Source organism: Anolis sagrei, chromosome 3 (genome assembly GCF_037176765.1).
Source record: "Anolis sagrei isolate rAnoSag1 chromosome 3, rAnoSag1.mat, whole genome shotgun sequence".
Lineage (NCBI taxonomy): Eukaryota > Metazoa > Chordata > Lepidosauria > Squamata > Dactyloidae > Anolis > Anolis sagrei.
The window spans coordinates 141,046,176-141,071,437 of record NC_090023.1 but is presented as its reverse complement, the minus strand read 5'-3'; the positions used below and the strand labels follow the sequence as shown (position 1 = coordinate 141,071,437).

The 25,262-nt window shown below is 38.1% G+C and overlaps 2 protein-coding genes across 5 annotated transcripts in view; one reads left to right on the top strand and one right to left on the bottom strand.

The window, feature by feature from the left end:
- The window catches only part of SUGT1 (SGT1 homolog, MIS12 kinetochore complex assembly cochaperone), a 29,356-nt gene extending 11,817 nt beyond the window's left edge, over window positions 1-17,539 (top strand). Inside the window, exons 7-13 of one of the 4 annotated variants that reach the window (XM_067466917.1) lie at window positions 1,247-1,263; window positions 2,530-2,549; window positions 3,293-3,389; window positions 4,853-4,960; window positions 12,160-12,250; window positions 14,735-14,916; window positions 17,009-17,539. In XM_067466917.1, the coding sequence (XP_067323018.1) occupies window positions 1,247-1,263; window positions 2,530-2,549; window positions 3,293-3,389; window positions 4,853-4,960; window positions 12,160-12,250; window positions 14,735-14,916; window positions 17,009-17,110 (617 nt within the window). In that variant the 3' untranslated portion in view covers window positions 17,111-17,539. Of the gene's footprint in view, window positions 1-1,243; window positions 1,264-2,526; window positions 2,550-3,292; window positions 3,390-4,852; window positions 4,961-12,159; window positions 12,251-14,734; window positions 14,917-17,008 lie in introns of all 4 variants that reach the window. The other 3 variants (XM_067466916.1, XM_060769374.2, XM_060769373.2) reach the window with 3 other exon arrangements.
- A 5,769-nt stretch (window positions 17,540-23,308) lies between these two features.
- Window positions 23,309-25,262, bottom strand: part of CNMD (chondromodulin) — a 41,014-nt gene continuing 39,060 nt past the window's right edge. The window contains exon 7 of the mRNA XM_060769375.2: window positions 23,309-24,526. Within this exon, the coding sequence (XP_060625358.2) occupies window positions 24,308-24,526 (219 nt within the window). The 3' untranslated portion in view covers window positions 23,309-24,307. The remainder of the gene's footprint in view (window positions 24,527-25,262) is intronic.

The following is a 25,262-nucleotide window of genomic DNA, read 5'->3' as shown; positions in this document are numbered from 1 at the left end:
AATATTGAGCAAAGAAAGAAAGATGAAAGAAAATGGCGTATTAATTTGGTGAGATCAAAGTGTAGTTATACAGAAGTGGGCTACAGACTACAGCTTCCATCAGTCCTATCCACCAGAGACTGTATTGAGAAATAGTGGGAATTTTGCAGTCTAACAGCCTCTGAATGGCCGCCAGTATATTTCTTTGCCCTTAATATAAATAAAAAAGCAACACATGAACAATCTTCTATGCAGCTAGAATTGCAGTGAAAGACTTCCATGTGTCAGTATTATTTTAACATTGGATGGGGCGGGGAGAGACACACACAATATTATTTTCAGTAGTAAACATAGAACAGTTAATGTCATATATATTGAGATGGAAAGAGAAAAGAAAGGGGGACTAGCATGCCTGTTTCCCCACCCCTTTTACTTTCATCCTTAGTTTAGGATTCACTAATTTTACTGCTTGAGCTTTGTGTAGAATAAATATTGTAGTGACTTATAGAGCTAACATTTTGATTATTATAACTGTTTATCTTGTTTCCTTGTATCTTTGTGCAAAACATTTGAAGTTTTGATTTTAGAGCACCGCTCTGAGGGACTTCCATAAAATTATTTCTGATCATTCTAGAATTTCATCTTGATATCAATGTATAGTATAGGAGAGAAAGAATGTTAGGTTGGATCAATGACGTTCCATCTCCTGGCTTAAGGGCTTGCTCACATAAAGTGCCACTGCGAGTAGTATAATGGAAGATCCTCTACCTTCTTTGTAACACTTTTAAGGGGTTAAAAGGACTTCCATAGAGAGAAAGAGGAGACAGGCATGTCTGCTTTTGACAACTCAGCTACACATGTCAAAATCTGGATTTAACCCAGATGGATTCAATCAAATCTGGATTCAACCCAGATGGATGCAATAAAATGAATCATTTATGTTGTACAAAATAATTAATTAGCGGTAGTTTCTTTGAAGCTATGTATCTGGTTGTTTCAGCGAAATTTTGATGCCCTGTTTTCTTATTTTATGAAAAGCGTGCAGGATAGTAATGCAGTCTTTATGTTTACTTGGCTGTTTTTCGTGGTGCTTATCTTCAAATAATTGTGTTGTATTAAATGTTAATTGGAACTTAGACATTAAAAGTAGCTCATTTAGTTAACTGAAGCAAAAATCTATAAACCCTGTGTTATAGAAGTTGCTTTGTGTCTGCTTCTGAAATAATTATTTTTGTTAAAATTGCAATTTGTTTCTCTCTCACAGCAGGATCACATTCTGAAGTGGTAAGGCTCTTCTTTATATGTGGGCCCAATAAACATGAGACTGAATCATGTGGGAGTGAAGGAGTAGGGAGATTGATCTAGGGTGAAATAGAATTTTATCAGCTCCCATCATGTTTTGTGTCCAGAGATATTACTAGTAGGTGATTTTGAAAGGCTGAGTTTGTTGTGCTCTCTGAACAGCCTCGTGCATTGCAAGCTGCTTTTCAAATTTTGAAATTCTAATGTATTTTGATTGAGTACTTTGCACCATCTTGGTTTCTTAGCTGTTGCTGGTCTACAAGACTGTCCTGCTGGGGCTCTGGGTGCTGAAAATCAACAGTAGCTGGGCATACAAGTTGAGGCAGCCATTATAGACTAATGAACTCATTCTTGGAGCCGCTTGAAATAGATTTGCTTGTTTATGGCCTATGATATTCAGCTGTATCTGCCAAAACAGTTCTGGGGTAAGAATTAGGTGTAAAAAACCAGCCTCATTTCATATCCAAACTGAACAGCCTCTAGTAGGGAAGTGATAGTGGAAATGGACACAACTGAATAGTAAAAAGCCACTGTGAAGTCCCAAGGCAGACTATGTGGAAGGAGCGAGTAACAAGCTTAAAACTCATTAGACTTGCTTCACATAACGTTTTTTTTAATATTCCTACCTTTTACATCCATGTTGTTCCCATGGGCAGATCTAGCAATAATCAGCACATAGTTAATGGTATCTAAGATCTCATGTGTGCCATGTTTTAATTACTTTAGGGTTGTGTTTTAAATAGGATTTTTAACGTGTCTTTAAATGTTTTTGTCACTGTATTGTTCTGAGTGGTTTTTATTTGCTAATTGCCTCAGGAACGCTTGTGAGATGGGAGGCGATACAAAAATACTTTAAATGAAATGTTGGCTCTTTTCCCCAATACAAAGCCTTAAAACTGTCTGAAATATATTTTAATGTGGTCCTCTAATTGAAGTTTTTTTTTAATGCATTAGAGGAATCTTTTACAACCTTTCTGCACTGGAGGAGCCCTCAATAATTTTCAGAATTCAAAATTATCCCTGTTAAAAAACAGCTTCTTTCCAGTTCTGCCTTATTGTAGAACTCTAGATTCCAGGGATCCTTGTTTGATAAGCACAGTTCTACAAGTATTGGGAGAACCACTCAGAACTTCTCTCTCTCTTGTTTCCATAACCTAAAAAATATCAATGATATTTGGATGTGAAATGCTTCTAATTTTCCAATATCTTTTCATTATAATGGATGACATTTGGATTTGATCGCAGCAGTCACAGCCAACTAAGCTCAAGTAAGATGTCTTCCTTTTCTAACTATATGTTAAAAATACTTAATGTTAATATAAAATATATGGACTGTTTTGCAATATTCTGGCCTTTGTTTCTTACTGTGCTCTTGCCTATGAATTCTGCTCTATAAGTACAAACGCTTGTGAGTAATCAAAAGGATGCTGTAGACAAGCCATCAGCAGTTGTAGGTTGTACTGAATCAGTGCCTATGATCTTGAACAGTCAAAGAAAATTCATTACAGTCTGGATAGATTGCAGTGCAGTATGAGTTTAAAAATAATTTAAGACTAAGTGATTCTCAGCTTTCTTAAACTGTCACTTTTGCTCAGGAACACCTAGTTATCCCAGATGGAACATTGTGCATTGCAGAGAGTTCTGGTATATTTCAGTTTTTCTTGTTCAGCGATGGGGAGCCAGACAGCATAGTGTTGATTTGTGTGATTCAAGAATCTCAGCAGTTCATTTTTATAATACTTAACAATAGTTTAGTGTTACGCTGTACCTGCCCATTTTACATACTGATGATCTATAATATAATAAGGGCTGATCCTAAATTTAATGTAGATGAGATGTGCATCTCAGTCTGAATGTTTGAAACAACAAGAGCTGTTAAGGTATGCAGACTTCTGCTTTTGTTCCAATGAAGTTAAAATGGGAGAGGTTCTGTGTACAGAGGAAAGATCTGTTTAGGATTTGAAAATGGAATGTTTACAAACATGAAATATTTTTATATATATTTTTTCAGGTATGACTGGTACCAAACAGAATCTCACGTAATTGTGACTGTTATGATCAAGAATGTCAAGAAGGATGAGGTCAACATACATTTCTTAGAGAGAGAGGTAACAAATGCCTGTAGTTCAAACTGAGTAGTTAGTTTATATGAGAATGTTATTTCATTAGCTTCAGTGTAGTTTCCAAGAAAGAGTATGGTTAAAGTAACAGCCCAAACGTAAGTCAACAGATGCTTAGCTAGGATGGGAAGAACTGGAAGAAATGAGATTCCAGTTAATGTTATTAGAAAAATTGTTTCTAGGAGAGATAGGGTGAGTTACAAATAAAATTATTATTATTAATTATATAGAGTTGGCCATCCACATTCGTAGTTATGATTTTTTTGGTGAACTTGTACCACTGTCTCTGCCTCCCAAAGATGTGGCTGCTGTGTGAACATTCATAAATCTGTTATGTCCTCAGGAGATGGAGGGGGCAAGGGTTCTGCCTAGTGCTGTACATGGCTCTCAAAAGTTGGGTTGTTTTTAAACATTCACAAGGTGGCCCCATTTTCAGGAGATGGGAAAATGATGCATCCGGAGTTGGGAGAGCAAGGGATCACTACATTGTTTCTGGCTCCTGAAGATGGCCTCCCTGTGAAATATATTAAGCCCCATCCTTAGGAAGTGGCGCAAAGGGTTATCCCCACAGTATTGCCTGGCTCCTGAAGATGGGCCCACCTTGTGAATGGTTAAGTGCAGCCCTATCCCCAGGGATTGGGATAGGGGTGAAGGATCATCCTTCATGACTAGTTTCTGAAGGCGAGGCTGTCTTGAGAATGTTCATAGGGTGGCTCATTTTTGGGACTTGGGAATGGTGCTGATGTGATCCCAATGTCCTGAGACAGAGCTGCCTTGTTAACATGCACATTTAACTGGGCTTTGGGAGGGGGCAGAGGCTTTGAGACTGGCAGCTGGGCACGCCTTCTTGCATGCCACAAATCAAGGAACCCCACTTCCCTTTGTGTTTTTTCCCACTTTCGCTGGGTGCCTACACCCCTGACCCCACAAAAGTGGAGGAACAAATGTATATGCTCACCATATCAAAATGCCACAAAATAATCTTGTTTGGGAAATGTGAATGCATTTCCTTCACAGTTTGATGTTTTGGGTAGAGTGTAATCAGCCAGTTGCTACTTCATATTCTTTCTGGATATGAAAACATGTGAAGCAGAAAGCAAGAGAGAAAGCCATGTCTCTTTTCCATTTAATTATTTATGGCTCTTGCGTAACTTGAAAGTTACCAATTCTTTAACGAAAAAATGCTTATCAAACTGACATAACAGCTTTCTGGGTTGGTGGCAAAGACTCTTAAACATGAATCTTCTGTTTATTTTCTAGCACACTTTGAATTAACTGTTGAATAATGCAGTTTAAATTGTCATTTGAAATTCTTGTGTTATGCTTGAAATAAATTAAGAGGTCCCTGCTGAAGGGTCTTTGCCTTCATTTTCCCATAGGAGATAAAAGGAGCCTGCCTAGGAGGCCTATCTTCTTGTGCTTGCTTTTGATATATGTTGTATCTTTAACAGCTAAATGCGTTGGTGAAGCTTTCTTCAGAGGAAGAGTGCAGCTTAAATCTCCATCTTCTTCATCCCATAATTCCAGAACAGAGTTCATTCAAAGTTCTTTCAACTAAGGTAATTTATAGATAACTTTTTGGCCAAGTATTCAATATTTATTTTTTAAAGACATTCCTGCTGGTTAAGAAAAGTAGTATACTATATTCAAAGCATGTTTGGGGGTCTTCATATACATACACTTTTTGGCTCTTGTTCCTTTCGTCAACTGCAGGTGAATTGGTCTTTGGTGGACAGTCAGCTGGAAATTGAAGGCCAGATGATATTTGATAGATGATAAAGCACATGATTATACTCCCCTCCCCCCTGCCCCATAAAATGACCTTTTCCATGAGAGCCATGGTTATTACGGTTCTGGCCCAACTTCCCTGTCTGAACACATCTCCCCTTATGAACCATTGAGGACTTTAAGATGGTCTGGTGAGGCCCTGCTTTCGGTCCCGCCTTTGTCACAAGTACGTCTGGCGGGGGCGAGAGACAGGGCCTTCTCAGTGGTGGCCCCTCGGCTATGGAACACCCTCCCAAGGGAGACCAGATCGGCTTCTTTGCTCCTAACATTTCAGAAAAAACTCAAGACATGGCTATTTGAGCAAGCATTTGCAAATATTTAGGAATTGGAACAACACGATGAGATGGACAATGTTTTTTTAATGAGAATTTATTGATTTATGTTTTATTGTTATTGTTATGATTTTGTGGATGTTAATGTTTTTATATTGTACTTGTGTTTCTATGGTATTGAATTTTGCCTTGTAAACCGCCTCGGGTCGCCGGTAGGCTGAGAGGGGCTGTATACAAATACAGTAAATAAATAAATAAAATAAATTATTAAGTGTTGCGGGGGGTTATACAGTGTGCATTTGCTTTTTTACCAGAGTGCCTTATAAAATACATTTCTTTTAAGGATGCGAAATAGTTAGCCTTTATTGAAGTGCAAACATAAACATTGAATATAACATTACGTGTTTTTGAATAAACCTGTGGGGTCAGGTTCACTGCAATAGTTCATAACAGGCAACTTCAGCGAATCTGATGTTATGTACCTCCTGTCAATCCTGCGATTATTGCATAATATACTTATTACCAATCTGTTTAGCAAGGGGAGTTTCTGACTTCCTTTTTTTATTAGTTGGCTGCTATGAAAGCATGGATAAGGGAGCCTGTTTCATTGTGCAGACTTTACACCTCCCTGAAAAGATCATTGGTGTCTAGCTTTAGGTATGAGTTCAAAGGTTTGACAGTAGTGATAGAATAAATGGGTTAAGTGGGTCTTTGTGTGTCTTTGTTAACTGCTGCCTGGAATACTTTATTCCAAGGTCCTTACAGATACTGCAGTCTGTAAAGAGCTGAAACAGGCCCTTATTTTCCTCTTGTCTCATCTCCATTTTTTTCTATTTTTTAAAAATCAGCTGATCTTATGCATACTGTTTTAAGCTTTTTTCTGAGAGGGAGATTCTTCCTTAGGAATCCTCATTTTTTTTGAGGTTGTTTGTATAGCATTTCAAACATAAGGTTCCAAAAGCATTTTTTCTGATATCCCCATATCCATTAGCACTTGTGTTAGTAGTTGGAGATACTGATTGTCAGGAAACTTCCAATGTTAAAAAATTTATGAAGGAGTAGCAAATCCAAACCGTATGTCACATGGAATTTTGATACACATTTTTTTGTTCATGCCCTGTCCCTAGCAAGAGAAAAGGCATGCAGGGACACTTGGATCCTCACTGTTAGGCTGGCAGATAGAGACTTGCTTAACCCTTTTGCTGCAAAACATTTCAGTTGGTTATATAAAGCTGGAAGTATCCTACATCCCTTTCAATCTTGTAGTTCCAAATAAAAGTGTCAGTGTGTTCTCATAGGCTTTCATGGCCAGAATCAGGGGGTTGCTGTGAGTTTTCCGGGTTGTATGGCCATGTTCCAGAAGCATTCTCTCATGACATTGCCCACATCTATGGCAAGCATCCCCAGAGGTTGTGAGGTCTGTTGGAAACTAGGCAAGTGAGGTTTATATATCTGTAGAATGTCCAGGGTGGGAGAAAGAACTCTTGTCTCCCTGAGTCAAGTGTGAATGTTGCAATTTGCCACCTTGATTAGCATTGAATGGTCTTTCAGCTTCAAAGCTTGGCTGCTTCCTGCCTGGGAGAATCTTTGGTTGGGAGATATTAGCTGGCCCTGATTGTTTCATGCCTAGAATTCCCCTGTTTCTGAGTGTATTTCTTTATTGACTGTCCTGATTTTAGAATTTTTTAAAGTATCAGTGTTTTTTGCAGAATATAATTAGTGGTGGCAGTGTCTTTTCACTAGAGGGCGCTAAAATATTAAAAGTGTTGATGAGGCCTGTGTGAAGTGATGGAGATTTTGGGTTGGCATAGTATTTTACAATGAATGATTAAACAGCTTACAATCGTGATGATTCATCGTTTATTTTCTGTTGCTTCATTTAAGATTATTCTAAACGGGGATGAAATGTTCTTTCCTTTCTGAGAATTGGATGTAAATACTTTAAAAGGAACGAAGATTAAAAAGAGTGATTTTGAATAGGCACTCAAAGATGAAGTTTTGATTATGTTGCCTCAATTTTAGAAATTTTCAAACAGCACATTAAATGCAGAAATAAAGTATATGCCAACTTTGTTGGAATAAAACATATGCATTCTTTTTAGCCACATAATTTCTGTATTGATTAAAATAATGAAGTTTTGTCAGGAGAATTTATATCATTTTCTGGATTGCTATAAGAGAAATGTTATGATTTCCTAATGGAGAACCTTGAACTCTTAAAAAGCTTAACTTCATAAAATTCTGCGGTTGCCTTTAAAGTATATGACAGTATCAAGCAACCAACACAATATTACTAGAGGTTTTAGCCTGATCCAGTAGTGTGCTATTAGCCAGGGGGTTTACTAGGAAAAACTATTCAGTTGACTCATTGGAAAAACAAACACAAAACAGAAGTATTCATAGAAATTTCAGGAGTGAAAACAGCAGCTTTATCTAATTTCGCTGCTCACAGTGATTCTGTCATTTCAGACCAGAACTCCCAACATTAAAATCATTTTTTTGAATGATAAAACTGAACGTTGATTGGGCATTTCAAAATCCATGATCATGTTGGGTATTTTTTAATATAAGGAACACTGTCAGTTTAAAAGCAAAATGTACATCTTGTTTAGATCCTGAGAAATTCATGACAGATGAACATCCCGAAATATATTTCTTCCTAGTACACTTGGATCTCCCCTTCTACACTGTCATATAATATTGTCAAAACAGATAATCCATATTGTTTGCTTTTAGTCTTCACTGTCATATACTCCAGTTCAAAGCAGATAATCTGGATTTTGTATGGCAGTGTAGAAGGGATGTTAGAGTTCATCAAGCTCTGGATTGGATGTTCATATATAATCAACTTTCCTAGGATGCTGAGGTGCAACCTGAGGACTAGAGGGGTTTTATTCAGCTTTTTTCAGGTGAAAATCTTCTTCCAGATCACCACATATCCAGCCAGTTTCCACAAGCCATTTTTTTTAGCCCTGTGTACTTTAAATTACACAATATTATCCAAACGGCTTTGTTTACAGCCATATTGTTTTAATGGAGAAAAAAGCTCTCAAGGGAGATATAATTGTAAAAAAACCCCCCCAAACCCTGCAGTACTGTTATGCACAATACTTTCCCCAGTTATTTGTATGGGTGTTCTGAGATATGTATGGCCCTGAAACTAGATTGATACAATAATTTTCCTATTAGTAAAAGGTTAACATTTTAATCTACTTTCTTATGTTGAAATGCCTGTGTTGGTAGTTTACCAACATAATGATTAGCATGTACTGTATATTAGATGTTATACCTCCTAAATTAGATCTTAGTTCAGATTTTTCAATTCAAAATTCCCCACAAAACTCACTTCATTACTTGTGAGAGAAACAATTCATAAAACAGTAAATCAGGAGTGTTTGCATGACTGGAACAGAAGATACAGACCTTTAGAGTCCATTGTCCTGATTCTGATCATATTCTAATACTTTAAATTAAAAGGAATGGGCATCTGGAAACCATATCTTATGAGGCGTGACTTGGGGAACTGGGTATGTCTAACTTGGAGAACATCAAGAGTTTTTAAAAAATCGTGCCGGAAACGACTTGAGAATGTACTGCAAGTCGCTTCTGGTGTGAGAGAATTGGCTGTCTGCAAGGATATTGCCCAGGGGATGGCCAGATGTGTTACCATCCTTGGGAGGCTGCTTTCATGTCCCCACATGGGAAGCGGGGGTTGAGAGACGGGAACTCACCCCGTCTCGCAGATTTGAACTACTGACCTTTGGGTCTTCAGATCAGCAGTTCAGCTGGCGCAAGGGTTTAACCCATTGTACCACTGTGGCTCCTATCGAGAGATGATACCCTGTTTCCCTGAAAATAAGACAGTGTCTTATATTAATTTTTGCTCCCAAAGATGCTCTAGGTCTTATTTTCAGGGGATGTCCTATTTTTCCATGAAGAAAAATTCACATTTATTGTTGAACAAAAAAAATATATTATGTACTGTACAGTAGTTGTCATATATACTGGACCTCACACACAGGAGCACAAAAAATAAGGGCTGTAAATCACCTGGCTCCCACACACTGTCTGGAGACTGTAATGATCTTGCAGCTTCCGGCCACCAGGGGGAGCATGTTACCAAACAAAAACTGCTAGGACCTACTTTCAGGGGAGGCCTTATATTTAGCAATTCAACAAAATCTCTACTAGGTCTTATTTTTAGGAGATGTCTTATTTTCGGGGAAACAATATGATACCCGTGTCGGGAGGGGTGCAATGTTAAAAGAAAGAATAAGCTTTTTTTCAGTGGTCATGAGGACTAAAACATGAATTCAGTTGGATGACTATCTCTCAAGACTAGATGACCCTTGTGGTCCTTTCCCACTTTATATATCTGTGCTTAGTATTTTATTTAGAAATAGAGGCCTTACAAACCTAAATGTTGCTACAACTTGTTTGTTTTCGACTTTTTAAGATAGAAGAAATTTTCGCTGTTGTTTAGCATAGTGCTTTTCTGTCCCCATTGCTTTTTAGCATCTATATAAAACATCTAGAGAGATCATCAGAAGCATGGGACGAGGTGCTATTACGTCAGTGATTCTCAAATACATTTCTCCATGCATTAAAAAAAAGCCTTCGCTGATTATTGTGTGTCACCTTCTTCTGTGGTGAAGCAAATAGATTAGATGAGGGAAAACAAGCTGATGCTGACTCCAGAAAAGATGCTGTTACTTATAGTTAAGTGCCCTGAACTGAGTTTGTAGGTGTGTCAGACAATCCTGGCTGAGGTTGCAATTTGAAAGATGGTGTGGGGGTCCTTCTGGATCTGTTGCTTCAAATGACAGTCCAGATAAATGTGAGGGCCTGTTATCATCTTTGGCTGTTATGCTAGCTAGAATATATCTTATATGCATTTATTCCTTTCCTTTATCCGATTTGTCGTTGATCTGCTCCTTTGGGCTTCATGCAAATCTACCATTTGTCAAAATATATGATCCTGTGCTATTCTTTTCCATTTCTGCCCGAATAGCTTAAATTTGGATAATATTTTGATTTGAATTTTAGCTATTTAGTTTTGCAGCAGTGTCGTTCGGGTTCCTAGCCCTTGTGTTTCTATAGCCACTTGTTCTTCCATCAGTTCTGGGGTTCAGTCTCAACTGCAGATGGACAAGACTTGATGGGGCTCTGTCTTCCTGGCTGCCCCCTCTTCACTCTGTGGCCTTCATATATATCTTTATTTTTCAATTAATCAGTTGGCTCCCTGAATTGAGGGAGGAAGAATGTGCACTGTTTTAAAACACAGTAGTTTTAATTTTACTTTCAAATCTCGGCCACTTATATATTTCACAGTTTGAAAATCCCTAGGTTATCCTATTAAAGAAAAACTGGAAAATCAATATGACAAGAAGACAGCCAGATTAAACCCCCTGTTATAAATTATTTTAAAATGATATTGTAAATGGTACTTTAACATTCAATAGGCTGCTTAAGCCACACACACTCTCACATGGATAATAAATTTAGAAAATGTCATGGTACCCAGATGTAGGAATTCTGATTTGTGACAAGGTATTTGGATAGTTTGCTATAAGAAATTCTTCAGAGTGAGCATTTACAGAGGTGCCTTTGTTCTTGGAGCTACAGGGATCCCTGGGTTACCCTGGTTTTGGCTAGAGCTATGAAGTTTGCTTGAGTATAACTTTCTGCCAGAACACATTAGTTCATGCATGCCCCCTGTGAGCTCTGATCTTGAGAAGGATGATAAAACTTTTCATCCTACTGCAAAATGTGAAGAAAAAAAACCCATTTGCTCTTATATGTGCTATTCTGAGGTGAAAATCTAGTTGATATCTCTTTTTTGGCTAGTTATAAAATCAGAAATTGAAATAAAATAGGAATAGAACTATAATGGCTGCTCTGTGCCATTTTTAATAGGGACTTGAGCATGCATCTTTTTTTGTGTCCATAGGGGATCCTAGAACCAATCTGCTGCAAATACTGAGGGCACATTATATGGGATTTTAAGAAGCGCAAAACACCTTTCCCTTACATCATTTTGATGACTGTGACTCACACCAGAAAACAAGCCCTCATTTTGCTCTTTATTCTACAAAGTCTTAAAAAAGGAAAGTTTCAATTTTGAAAAGCATCAGGTTCATTTAACATTCTAGTAGGAGCAAACAAGTAGTGAACAATAACAGTTGTAGGTTACAAGATAGTTATGTGTACTTGCAGTTGTCCCTGCCATGCTAATTCTTCTCTGTTGCCATTAATGGCATAATTGGCTAACATGGGTATTTAACATAGAAAAGTTAACTTGCTCAGTAATTTTTGTTTTACTTTTAAATTAAAATGTTAATAGATTGTGTGACCTACTTTCTGTTGTATCTCAAAGGTCTCTTCAAAGATAACACCATAAGACCCCAGGTTCTGTTATAAATTCAGACTAATAGCTTATAATGCCAAGGGCAAGATAGGAGAAGAGATGGATTGGCAGCGGATAGTCTTTTTAGATGGCTACAACTCAAGCATGATTTCACATTTAAAAGAAAATTTCCCAGATCATGTGAAAAACATCCACATAAACAAGAATGGGTACAATACACCTTGTATATTTACTGTGTTAACCAACTTTGTCAACCTTCATGAATTTTCTCCCTAAAATGTACTGGCGCTGCCAGAATCCATTAAAAGACTTTCTTGTTATTTTTCTATAGATTGAAATAAAGATGAAGAAACCAGAAGCTATACGATGGGAAAAACTGGAAGGACATGAAGCGTCTCCTAAAGTAAAACAATTTACACCAGGTTTGTGGTGCTGTGTTGTAGCTCGTTGTAACCAGAATTGTTTAATAAGAAGGATGTGCAAGAACAAAGAACCAGCTGTTATAACTACCCTACACATTTATTTAATTATCGTGTCAGAAGTGAATTGGGGGTACAGTTCTAATTTATTTAAAAACACAAACTTAAAAATTTGGCATTATACAAATGAAAATGCATTACAAAAGTTTGTGCTGACAATGCACTGATTTTTGCGCTCAAACAGCCATTACTGGAATTGGACATAATGGCTTGAATTAGACTGGACTCCTTTGGAGTTGAGAAAAATGCAAACGAGTAATATGATATCTTATCTGTATTTTATGAATATATGTAGTTTCACCTCTGCAGTTGTTCTTTTGTCTTGTGTTCTGAAACGTCCTGACTGTTCTTTGCATGCAAACTCACAAATATCTGTGTTTCTAATGAATCTGGAAACACAATAGAAAACTCACAGCAACATAATAGAAACTTATTCTTCTCTTGCAGAAGAGTGCAAACTCAAAGTTGGGGTATAAAATAAGCAAAAATGTACATTTTTTAAAAAGAGCCCAGCATAGTAAAGACCTTTCAGAATTTTTTTCCCTAGCTGCCAGTCTGGTGCCTACAGCTTTTCCAGGAAGAAGACACACCATGTAGAGTGTTAGTATAGTAACCAGAAAACAAAACAGAAACACAGGTCATTGCCAAGTCATGGCTAAGTATCTTAGAAGCACTTCTAAAAAGATACTCTATATTGGTTTCTACTTAAAAAAAATTACTTGCTAGCATTCTCTTCTCTTGTAAATACACCAGAACTCAAGCATTTTGCAAAATAAAGTCAAAGAAATAGTATCTTAAATAAAAAGGTGTTTTTATAATACAGTAAAACGGTTTTACATTAAGTTATTTTCATTTGCTTTTATTTACTGTATTTCACTATTAGTTAGACTTGTGCATGGACCGTTTTAGCCATTTTTCTTTGGCTTCTCCGGATGGCTGTAATGGCAAGGGCTCAGCCACCATATATTTTTTTGGCCCGAAATGGCCCACGTGACTGTCGGGCATGGCTTCTTCTCTTCTATTGAGGAGCATGTGGCGCATGCTTCCTTCAACCTGTTCCTCAAACCCGGTTCCCTTGAAAGGAAGAAAGAAAAGGAGCCCTGGAAGGGTGCTGCTTTCCCCCCATTGCTCATACCCAGACTCCCTTGAAAAAAAGAAAGGAAAGGGTCCCAGGAAGGGTGATTCCTTAAACTTGTTCCTTAAACCCAGGTTCCCTTGAAAGGAAGGAAGGAAATGTTCCAGGAAGGGTGCTTCCTTAACCCCGTTCCTCAAACATGGGCTCTCTCGAAAGGAAGGAAGGAAGGAGTCCAGGAAGAATGCTTTCTTTACCTCAGTGCTGAAACCCAGGTTTCCTTGAAAGGAAGAAAGAAAAGGAGCCCAGGAAGGATGCTTTCTTAATCCTGTTGCTCAAACCTAGGCTCCCTTGAAAGGACGAAAGGGGAGGGTGCTTCCTTAACCCTTTTCCTCAAACTCAGGCTCTCTTGAAAAGAAGAAAAAAAAAAAGGTAAATGAAGGGTGCTTCATTTACCCTGCTGTTCAAACCCAGGCTCCCTTGAAAGGAATAAAGAAAAGGGTTCCAGGAAGGATACTTTCTTTACGCCATTGCTCAAATCCAGGCTCCCTTGAGAGGAAGAAAGAAAAGGAGCACATTAACCCTCAAACCCAGGTTACTGGAAAGAAAGAAAGGAAAGGGTCCCAGGAATTGAAAGGGGAGCCTCGTAAGTTCCCCATCGCATCTTCCTGGATCTTTTGACTGCCTAGCCGAAAACATATTTCCATTAGCTGATTTTCAGGAGACTCCCGGAAAACATCTGGGTACCCAATGAAATTCGTATATCAAAAACGCATCGCCCTCCAGACGAATTGCACAAGCCTACTATTAGTATCAAGTCAGTACAAGATTTATGATGTGGTATACTATGGGGTATAGTATTACTTAGGCCTACTTTTAATAGTAATTTGCAAGCAACTAGAAACTGTGTTCATCCTGCATCTACCAAACCCCTTGGGTGCTGGTTACTGAGAGTCTGCTGTATCCCTTTCCAGACAATGTTAAATAAATAATTTATCTGATATTAGTTTAGCTGTTTCAAATGGAGTGTGTACAATAGAAACATAGTCACCTATAGATATTAAAACACAGATGATATGAGGTTACTGTGTCGTAACTTTTGGTGCCCCTCCCAATACTTGGTTCTGTAAAGTGAAAGCATTCACAATTGTCTCTCACTGCTCCTTTTTCTGTTTGTAATGTATAAGGAAGCACAAAAGACAGGTATATTTTGTATTACCAAGTTTATTGTTACTGGTTTTTTCCCCCCAACCGGTAGCAGTAAAGTTCCTTAGATTCCATAGACATTTCTAAATTAGATTTTTGGGATTATTTTAGTTTCAGATTTCATATATCTGTGCTTGTTTTCATTTCAGAATCCATGCTTCTCTACCCATCTTCCTCTCATTATACAAGGAACTGGGACAAATTGGTGGTAGAGCTCAAAGAAGAGGAAAAGAGTGAAAAGTTGGAGGGCGATGCCGCTTTAAACAAACTTTTCCAGCAGATTTACTCAGATGGTACAGATGAAGTGAAACGTGCCATGAACAAATCTTTTGTAAGTTATCTGTCTTGTTTTATTTGCTTTAGAGCTTTGGGATTTCCATGTTATGTTTAGTTTATTCCAGCTTAACTTTGATAGATAAGCCTATGGCTGCAGATGTGGCAAAATAGCATGTGAACTGAGTCTAATATCCAGATAGACAGTCCCCGAGTTACAGACTTATGTATGGCTGCTAGCTACGAATGGCCTCTCCCCTCCCTCCCTGGCTTAGTGCTGAGCCAAAGTGTGTCTGTACATCTCTAAGTCCCTTTTCCTTTTCCTTCCTATTGATATCTCTCCAACCCCTTTCCTCCTATTGATATCTCTCCAAGCCCCCTTTCCTTGTTCCTGCTATTGATATCTCCTTCCTTAATCGTCTGTGTCTCTCTCCACCTCTCCTCTTCTTTACATCATGTCATGAAACCCCTTTAATTGCCCATGATTCTATGCTATGCAATCATGGGATTTGTAGTTTGGTGAGGCAGCAGCATTCTTCGGCAGAGGAGACCCAAAATCTTGTAAAACTACAGCTCCCAGGATATCATAGTGTTGAACCAAGGCAGTTACAATGATGTCTAGCTAAATTCATTCTACAGCATAGATACACCCCAAGGAAGGTGAGACAGAGTAAAGTTTGGGTTCAGTGAACAGTAGGTTCACTGAACAGTAGGCATTGCAGAAGATGAGTGGATGATGACACAAAGTGTGGCATAGGGAGCAACTGTGCCTTCTCATTACACAAAACCTGTGTAGCTTATATCCAATAGTGGCAAAACTTAATAAATACATCACTGTAAACATACATGATATGCTGTTGGGATTTTGGATAGTCAGATGTCTTACAGGTTTAAACTGAAATTGTTTTGACTTTTTAAAAAGAAAAATTGTTAACAAAAGTAACTTAAAAAGTCATTTTAAAATCATATTGATGTACATATTTTTATATTTATGGGAAACAGTAATTATATGCAGTTCAGCTCAGCAGGTCTCCTCATAAATTGGCTTTAGTGATGGCTTAGGATCTAAACTAGTGCTAATCTTTCTATGGCACTATTCTCAACGGTGAAGTAAATTTGTTCATTCATCTTATACAGCTATTGAACTGTTAATTCAGATTGTTGTTGTTAAATGACTATGAATTTGAAAGAGTCCTGTTTGTACTTTTATACAGTGGGGTGCTTTTTTTTTAAAAAAAATCTTAAATTGTTTCCCCAACTATGTGCAGCTTTTCCTGTTTAATCTTGGAACATTTGGTAAATTAATTCTAAGACATTTTAGAGAAAACTGAACTGGATAGATAGATAGACAGACAGACAGATAGATAGATAATAGATATTAGAAAGTAGAGGGCCAGTGTGGTGAGGTCGATTGAGCGTTGGACCAGATTTGTTAGAGACCTAGCTTCAAATACTTGCTTATCCAAGGAGTTCTGCCATTCAATCTTGGGCAAGTTCATGATCTCTCGAGATTTTTTTTTCCATGTCAGGAACGACTTGAGAAACGGCAAGTCTCTTCTGGTGTGAGAGAACTGGCCGTCTGAAGGACGTTGCCCAGGGGACACCGGGATGTTTGATATTTTACCATCCTAGTGGGAGCCTTCTCTCATGTCTTGGGCTTAGAGGAAGGCAATGGTAAATCTCCTCTGGATAAATCTTGCCAAGAAGAAAACCCAAAGATAGGGTTTCCATAAGTCAGATTTGAGCTGCAAGCAGATGACAAGATGTAGAATTACATCTCTGCTGTGTTCTGAACGTAGTAGGAAGCATTATTAAATATCCAAAGAAAGAACAAATCTATTTACCAGACTTCCCTTTTTTTGTATCAAGAATTTATTTTCAGTTTTTTCACCATTTCCCCCCAAAATGCCTTTACTTCCTGGCATTTAATTGAACAAGCCCTTAAAAGTTTGTGGAGCAAACTTTTACATGTTTTACAGAAATTGTGGAGATAATTGTCTGATCTCTTTATTGTACTTAAAAGCGTTGAGAATTGCTCACATGAGCAGTAAGACTTTCTCTAGCCGAGATAACTCATTCTATTGGTGAGATTTTTGGTATTCTTTTAAAAGTGTGTGTGTAAACTAAAACATATGTGATTATTTTTGCAGATGGAGTCTGGTGGGACAGTTCTGAGCACAAACTGGTCTGACGTTGGTAAAAGGAAAGTCGAAGTCAATCCTCCAGATGACATGGAATGGAAGAAATACTAACTTCCTTGTGTGCCATTCTGTGCTGCTTGTATTTATATATTTACCATTGTGTGTGGACACAGCATCCTTGAAACTAAAGCACTGAATGTTCATGTGGAGACTATTCCTATCTTATCTTTACATGCTTTAGGACAACTTTTTCTTTGCAGAGTATAGAGGTGTAATCAGGAGTTGAAGCCTCATTACTATTGTCCTTGAAGGGGTTTTTTGGTTATAATCTGAACTTACTATGACACACATTTTCTTCTGGCTTGGCAGTACTGGCTATATCTTTGGAAGGTTAGCAAGGACTCTAATTCAACTTTATAGGAATATGGCCTTATTAATGTACACAATTCCTTTTAATAATTTATTTGGTGACTTTAAAGTTGTTTGCTGGTTAAATGCATTCAAATAAAGCTGTAAATATATAACTTTTCCATAAAGAAACCAGACTCATAATTTTCTGTCAAAATGTTTTTTCTAATAGTTCTAGTTTTATGTAGCTTATGGATAATCCTGTTATCCCTTTGATTCATAATGCAATTTGACATGCTGTGTAAACATAGGACAATATAAAGGGGTCCCTTGCACCAGAACACTGTCAAAAATGGAAAACTGTTGAAATGTGGAAACATAATGAATATTAGTTAACAGTGTTCTGGTCCCTAACCTTTCTGTTATTATTTAAACATTTAAAACACAATACCATTGTCTTCTCACATCTTCTATTTCCAGATCTATATCCCCTCCCAAGCCTCCCATTACTCAGATTATAAAAATACAACACTGTCAATTCTATTACTTCTACATTATTCAAATTTTATCCTTTACATATAATTATTGTAATGTATTCATTCATTGCTCAACCACAGTCTTACTTGCTTTTGGTGGATTAAATTCACCATTGTTTTTAACACCTTAAGATAATAAATGGTTTCTAAGTGCTACCAAATACATCTTCTTGCAATTCTCCTTTTGCTAATCTTAATGTATAGTGTAACATTTCCAATAGAGTTATCTCCCATATTCTCTTAATCATTTCTTTATTGTCAGACTCTTTAACTTTCCTATAGGTTTTCTCTATTTTTAGTCTTGGGGCACATGCCATGAACAGTAGAAGATTTTTATTTACTTGATCCTTATTTTCACTTTTGAGTACAGAAATCATTAATACAGTTCCCCTGAAATGCATTGTTTCCCACACTATTTGACTCCTCCATGCTAGATCTTCATCCCAGAATAAGTTGAAGCTGGCTGTTGTCAAATAACTGTGAGGGATTTTGGACTGTCTTGATGAGGAGTCCTGCTTTCCCCTTATATGGCTTGCTCAAATTTGAGAAAAATTATAAATGAACAGTGTATGTCCATCAACTTTACTGGACTAGCCATGTTGTCTGAATACCCAAACATTGTCTCTCAAAGCAATTACTCTACTCTCAGCTCAAAAATGGAAAACGGAATGTCAGTGAAGAGCAGGAGAGATTTAAAGACGAGCTTAAAGCTAACCTTAAAAATGTGGAATAAACACCGAGAACTGGGAAGCCATGGCCCTCCAACGTTCTAACTGGAGGTCAGCTGTTCCCAACAGTGCTGTGGATTTTGAAGAAGGATGAATAAAAGGTGAAAGAAAAACATGTCAACCAGAAGGCATGTTAAGCAAATTCTTGTTGGGACCATCTTCCACCTAGAAATGTATGTCCTCATTGCGAAAGACCACATGCATCTAGAATAGATCTCTACAATCACTTACAGATTCACCACCAAGACTCCACCTTGGAAGACAATCATACTCTGGCACGAATGATAGCCTACAATGATATTTTTGCCTGGGATTGTTTTTGATGGAATCTATTGGGTTACAATAGCGAAGTTAAAACAAACAGCGAAGAACAACTCTGAAGAGGAAATCCTTGCTTTTTCTTCTGCAATTCTGGTGGTTCAGGATCTCTAACAATGGCTGATTTATCTTGGTGGGAGGAGTGTGCGCAAGAAAGGAGTCAGTCCTGGAGTCATCCCACTTCTGCTCTTTCAAGTCTTTTTAATTAATAGTCAACCAGAATCCATCAATTCAACATATGGTAAAAAAAAAATCATGTATCAGATTAATGGGTTCCAGTTATAATTTAAAATAATTTAAAACCGGAACCCCCCGGTGGCACAGTGGGTTAAACTCTTTTGCTGGCAGGAGTGAAGACCGACAGGCTGCAGGTTCGATCCAGAGAGAGCACGGATGAGCTCCCTCTATCAGCTCCAGCTCTCCATGCAGGGACATGAGAGAAGCCTTCCACAAGGGTGGAAAAACATCCAGGCATCCCCTGGGCAATGTCCTTGCAGACGGCCAATATTCTAACACCAGAAGTGACTTGCAGTTTCTCAAGTCACTCCTGACATGACAAAAATTAATTTAAAAGAGTGGACTATCAAAAAACTACATGCCTTGTTTTGTGTAATTGGAAAACATAATAGAAATAAATACCTAATATGAGAATGATCTAATTAAACATTTCTACTTTGGATATATCTTGGTACAGATTAAATGGCAACTGGTCCAACAGCTTATGAAAGAACCTTAAATAGAAAATACATTTCTTAACAGTTTGTGCCTAGTTCAAAAACTTAGACTTTCCTAACTTGGTTGTATGTTGGTTGGTCGGTCGTACGTTTTATTTTACTAAGCCATTCTTTAGTGGTCTGAATTTAGTAATCAAAATATTTGCTGTAGTCAATGTGTTACCTAATGATTGATTATTAGTAAGATGTCAACTGCAAGTTGCACCCACCTCCCCCCCCCCCCCCCGAAAATGGGATATTGAATACTTGAGCTGTAATTAGCTCATAATTTTGGCAATGCAAGTCTGATGAAATACTAAGTCTTATTTCAAGTTTTTCAGTTGTTTGATGTACAAATGAGTGTAGGATGGGAGGTTCTACAAGTGGTGTCACCAGCAGAGGAGTTCTGCATTTGCATTAAATGGTTTTTAAACTTTAGGCTTTAAAACAAAGCATAGTAATTTCTTCTAAAAATAAGGATTTCCACACTTTCAATGGCAATTACAGCCAATTAACTGCATGCTAGACAGAAATGTTGTGACTGACATTTTTGTGAGTTCTCTTAAAAGCTAAAATAAACCTTTGACAAAATGTATGTAGGCTTAGCATATAGTGTATGCAAATCAAAGTAAATGGGGGTATTAGCAGCACATTTTCTATCATGAGTAGGAAGGGTTTTTATTTTGTCTGAGAAAAACATCCCTATAAATAAAACTGAAGTCTTTTAACCATTCTCCGTTTCAGTTAAATACACTTTCACGTCTCCTAGCATTAGACACTTACATTAAGCAAAATAATTGTCTGGGTGTGTATATATCTTTCAGTTGCCTCACATGTATGCAAGCAGGTAAGTTTTTCATAGCATCTTCCATAGTTCAGCCTGTGTGTACCAGTAGTAGCTACGAGAAAAAGTTGCTCCCACTTTTGGCAATTTTCTTGAGAACAATAAGATTGCCTATGATTTTCATCTTGAGTTGGTGAACGCTGTGCTTGAGATTGGCTATTGACTGTGATATATATTGTTGTTTTAATTGTTTAACCGTTTAACTGCTGTTTTTATACGTTTATTGTAGTATTGTGTAGGCATCGAATTGTGCCATTTTGTAAGCCGCCCTGAGTCCCCCCTCAGGGGTTAAGAAGGGCGGGGTAGAAGTATACGAAATAAATAAATAAATAAATAAATAAATAAATCTTAAGACTCATGCCCTAGCCCAGTGTTTCTCAACCTTCCTCATGCCATGACCCCTTAATACAGTTCCTCATGTTGTGGTGACCCCAACCATAAAATAATATTTTTTTGCTACTTAATAACTTAAGGGTTTGATGGGCATTGAACTTGAGTTTTGGAATTGTAGTTCACCTACATCCAGAGAGCACTGTGGATGCAATGATGGATCTGGACCAAACTTGGCACAAATACTCAATATGCCCAAATGTGAACGCTGGTGGAGTTTGGGGGGAAATAGACCTTGACATTTGGGAATTTTAGTTGCTGGTATTTACAGTTCACCTACAACCAAAGAGCATTCTGAACCCGACCAATGATGGAATTGGGCCAAACTTCCCATACAGAACCTCCATGCCTTGAAGGGACTCATTGGTACAAGCCTCTCTTCAGCCTTGCATACTCTCCCTTGCCCACGCATGCATGCCACGCTGCCATGCACCAAGCACACCTGCTCTCCCCTTCCTGCTTGGAGTCTCAGAAACAGCCCTCTCCTTGGCTGAGAGGCAGACCAATTACAGTGGAGGAGGCCTTTTGGTGGGAGGATTTGCTGTCTGTTTCCAAAAAGGAAGGGAAGGACAGGCGGAGAGATCTTCAGTCTTCTCTGTCAAAAGGGTTCCTAAGACCATCAAAATATATATTTTCTGATGGTCTTTGGCAAACTCTCTGAAACCCACCTCATGACCCCCCGGGGTTCTGACTGCCAGGCTGCCCTAGCTTGCCCGTGTGCCTATATTTCCGATTGACATGTCCTACTTGCCCATGTGCCTTTAAATTGTAAATGTGATGAACCAGTATCACTTAAACTACCTTCTAAGACCTTAAACATTCATTTGGGAATGGAGGCTATTGCTTATGAAGAAATAAATTGCTTAGCCTTAAAGGTGCCACAAGATTCCTTTTTTTCCTTTACCTTTAAAAAAGCCGCACAAATGTTGTATTCAGATAAAATAGTTCCCACTGTTGTGAGTAAAAACAAACCAATTAAAATGTTTATCTCTAGTTTCCAGATATAAAACCAGCAGCCCTACCCGTTCCAATGCCTTGTATTTTTCATGCTTCCCATGCTGCTTGTCCTTTTGAACTATGAATCTGATAGGAGTGCCAGGACCCAAATATATATTTTTGTAAAAGAATAATTGAAACAATTTACTTTGCAAATTTAATGCTTTATAATTCTTGATATGCCCCACATTCCAGTTCCTTTCTTTACAACTCATTTATATGAATCACTGAACTTGTGGTAAGTCTGCAGTGAGGCAGAGCCTTTTGCAACTGCATCAGAGGACCCTTCCACACAACCATATAACCCAGAATGTCAAGGCAGAAAATCCCACAATATCCACTTTGAACTGGGTTATCTGAAGGCCCTTCCACAAAGCCATAAAACCCAGGGCCCGTCCACACAGCCCTATATCCCAGGATATCAAGGCTGAAAATCCCACAATATCTGCCTTGAACTGGATTATCTGAGTCCACATTCAAATAATGTGTGATTTTCTGCCTTGATATTCTGGGATATAGGGCTGCGTGGAAGGGCCCCCAGAATATCAAGGCAGAAAATCACACAATATCTGCTTTGAACTGGGTTATGTGAGTCATATGTTCCAGTTCAAAGTAGAAAATGTGGGATTTTACTCAACTGTATGGAAGGGGCCTAAGACATTTAATTGACATATACAATGGGTTGTGGGTTTTTTTGGGCTATATGGCCATGGTCTAGAGGCATTCTTTCCTGACGTTTTGCTTGCATCTATGGCAAGCATCCTCAGAGGTACTGAGGATGGTTGCCAGAGATGCAGGCGAAACGTCAGGAGAGAATGCCTCTAGACCATGGCCATATAGCCCGAAAAAACCTACAACAACCCAGTGATTCTGGCCATGAAAGCCTTCGACAATATATACAATTTTAACCTGCTAATCATTTACTCAAATAGTGAACATTTAGGTATCTTATCACATTTTCTTCTTTCTGCATTTGTAAAAAGGGCTGTTTTCTTCCCCTTTCCCCATGGTTGCCTAATGGTACAAAGCTAGCTGATAGCAGATGTTTCCAATTTATCTTCAAATGTCTCTGTGTGTTCCTACTTGGCAGAAGAACACGCTCTACTCACTTCTGGAATTATAATGTACCCCGAGGCTGCAAACTATTATGCTAATACCCACTTTCCACCAAAACATCTTCGAAAGCCAACGCTTACTACTAACAAACAAGGTAGCATTGACACAGGTACCTTGGGCCACTTTCATCTGATGGCTTCCTGAGCAGATTTTGGTTGGACCCACTCCATGTGGCAACCTCAGTTTTTGGATTCGATGAATGAGTCTATTTCTGGCCCTGCCCTTCCCTCCCGCAGAAGCTCAGTAGGAAAAATGTGCTGTAATTGGTTTCTAACAGCTTTGTAATGATCTAGTGGTTCGATATGAATAACAACAGCGAGCAGCTTCACTTATGATTTATTTGTCAAGTTCTACATTTTTGAAAGGTACTCCCGAAAGGCCTAGCTAATAATCTAACTGGACAAATGTTCACATCTATATAGTAACACAAGGACTGGGTAAACATTTCTAAAGGAACTCTTGATACACCGAGAGGTGATGTAAATGAACGCTTGTGTTGACAAATCTTAATCATAGATTCTTCTTAATTTTTGCCAAGGTATGGTTTTACAATACAGTTTACCCACTTTCAATTTTGCATTTGTAAAATGAATGAAATATTAATTTAAAGCTTTAATGTTATTTACATCTACAACAGCAGATGTCATTTAAAAAAAACATTAGCATATACACAGGTGCATGGCGAAAGGCTTTTAAGTACAGGCAGTCCCAGAGTTACAAACACCTGACTCACAAACAACTCATAGTTAAGAACAGAGGTGAGACAAGAAGTGAGAGAAATCTACCTCTAGGAAAGAGATTCATGACTGAATTTATTTATTTCATACATTTCTATCCCGCCCTTCTCCCCACAAGGGGACTCAGAGTGGCCTGAAAGAGTTATCGGGGGGAAAAGGTGTCTCAACTGATGCTTTATCACTAATCGTTGTTTCCACAACAAGTAAAATTTCTCAAAATCCAATTACCTTGTTTCCCCCAAAATAAGACCTACCTCGAAAATAAGACCTATCATGATTTTTCTGGATTTTGAGGATGCTTGAAATATAAGACCTATTTCAAAAATAAGCCCTAGATATAGTTCATTAAAAAGTCAATTTAGAAAAACAAGACAGCTCCTGAAAACAGGCCTTAACACATCTTTTGGAACAAAAAATTATATAATACCTGCCTTATTTTGGGCAAAACGGGGTATCACAGGGACAAAAAGTGAGGTGAAATGTTTTGAACAGGGGCACAGACAGCAAAACAATTACTACAGTAACTTAAGGAATGCCTGTATACGCTCACTTCCTTTTCATAGTCCGGAACTCCATGCAACTTTATACAATACCCAAGATGCGGGCAACCCACCAACTGCAAGGCATAATAAGTCGGCAAGCAGTGCGGCATCCTTGGTAGTTATAAGGCCAGGGGTAATAGCCCAGAAGAGGTTCACAGATCCTCTCGCAATGCGTGTAGCTCCGTCTACATTCGATGCAGCAGATGCCTTCATGATCCAGACGAGGGTCAAAGCTCATCCCTTCACCGCCTTCTAACTGCTGAAATTTAACATACAAGAAGCATATTTTTAAGTAGTGCAAGTAGTAACCTCTCAAAAGTAAAATTTTCAAACTCTGTTCCAAGATTTATTGTAGCACAGCATAGTTAGGTCCTGAATGTTTATTAAACTATGCTTCAATCACAAGGTGTGTTTTTTTCCAATAAAAGAGGCAAAACTAGATTTTTGCTTCATCGTTCTAGAAAAATGTTCCCTCTGGTCTTAAAAAAATCTACAATAATTTTTAATATTTGTTTTCTGACTTAAAAGGAAAGCACTTGGAAGAACTACAGAGGAAGAAAGATGCAGGAATAATCCTCTGTTATCATTGATTGGTCAGATCAAAACTACTTAGCTGATGAAAAACACAAACTGCCTTTCTTATCTTTCACTTATTTTATAGTCCATTAATTTTTACCTTGGATCCTCTGAGATAATGGCATTTCTGGGAAATTTTAAAGAACTGTGCAAGGTGATTGCAAGAACTGGCACAATTGTCTTTTGCTAATACTGTATTCCTTCCATTCTAAGGCATTTTGCGTATAAATATTTCAAAAAAGAATCACAAGTGCTTTTTCATATACAGGCAGTCCCCGACTTACGAACACCCAACTTACAAACAACTTCTAGTTAAGAATGAGCCTGAGACAACAGGAAGTGAGAGAAATCTACCCCTCGGAAGGGAAATTCACCCCTGAGAAAGTCATCATGGCGAAAAGGGGTCTCAAATGAAGCTT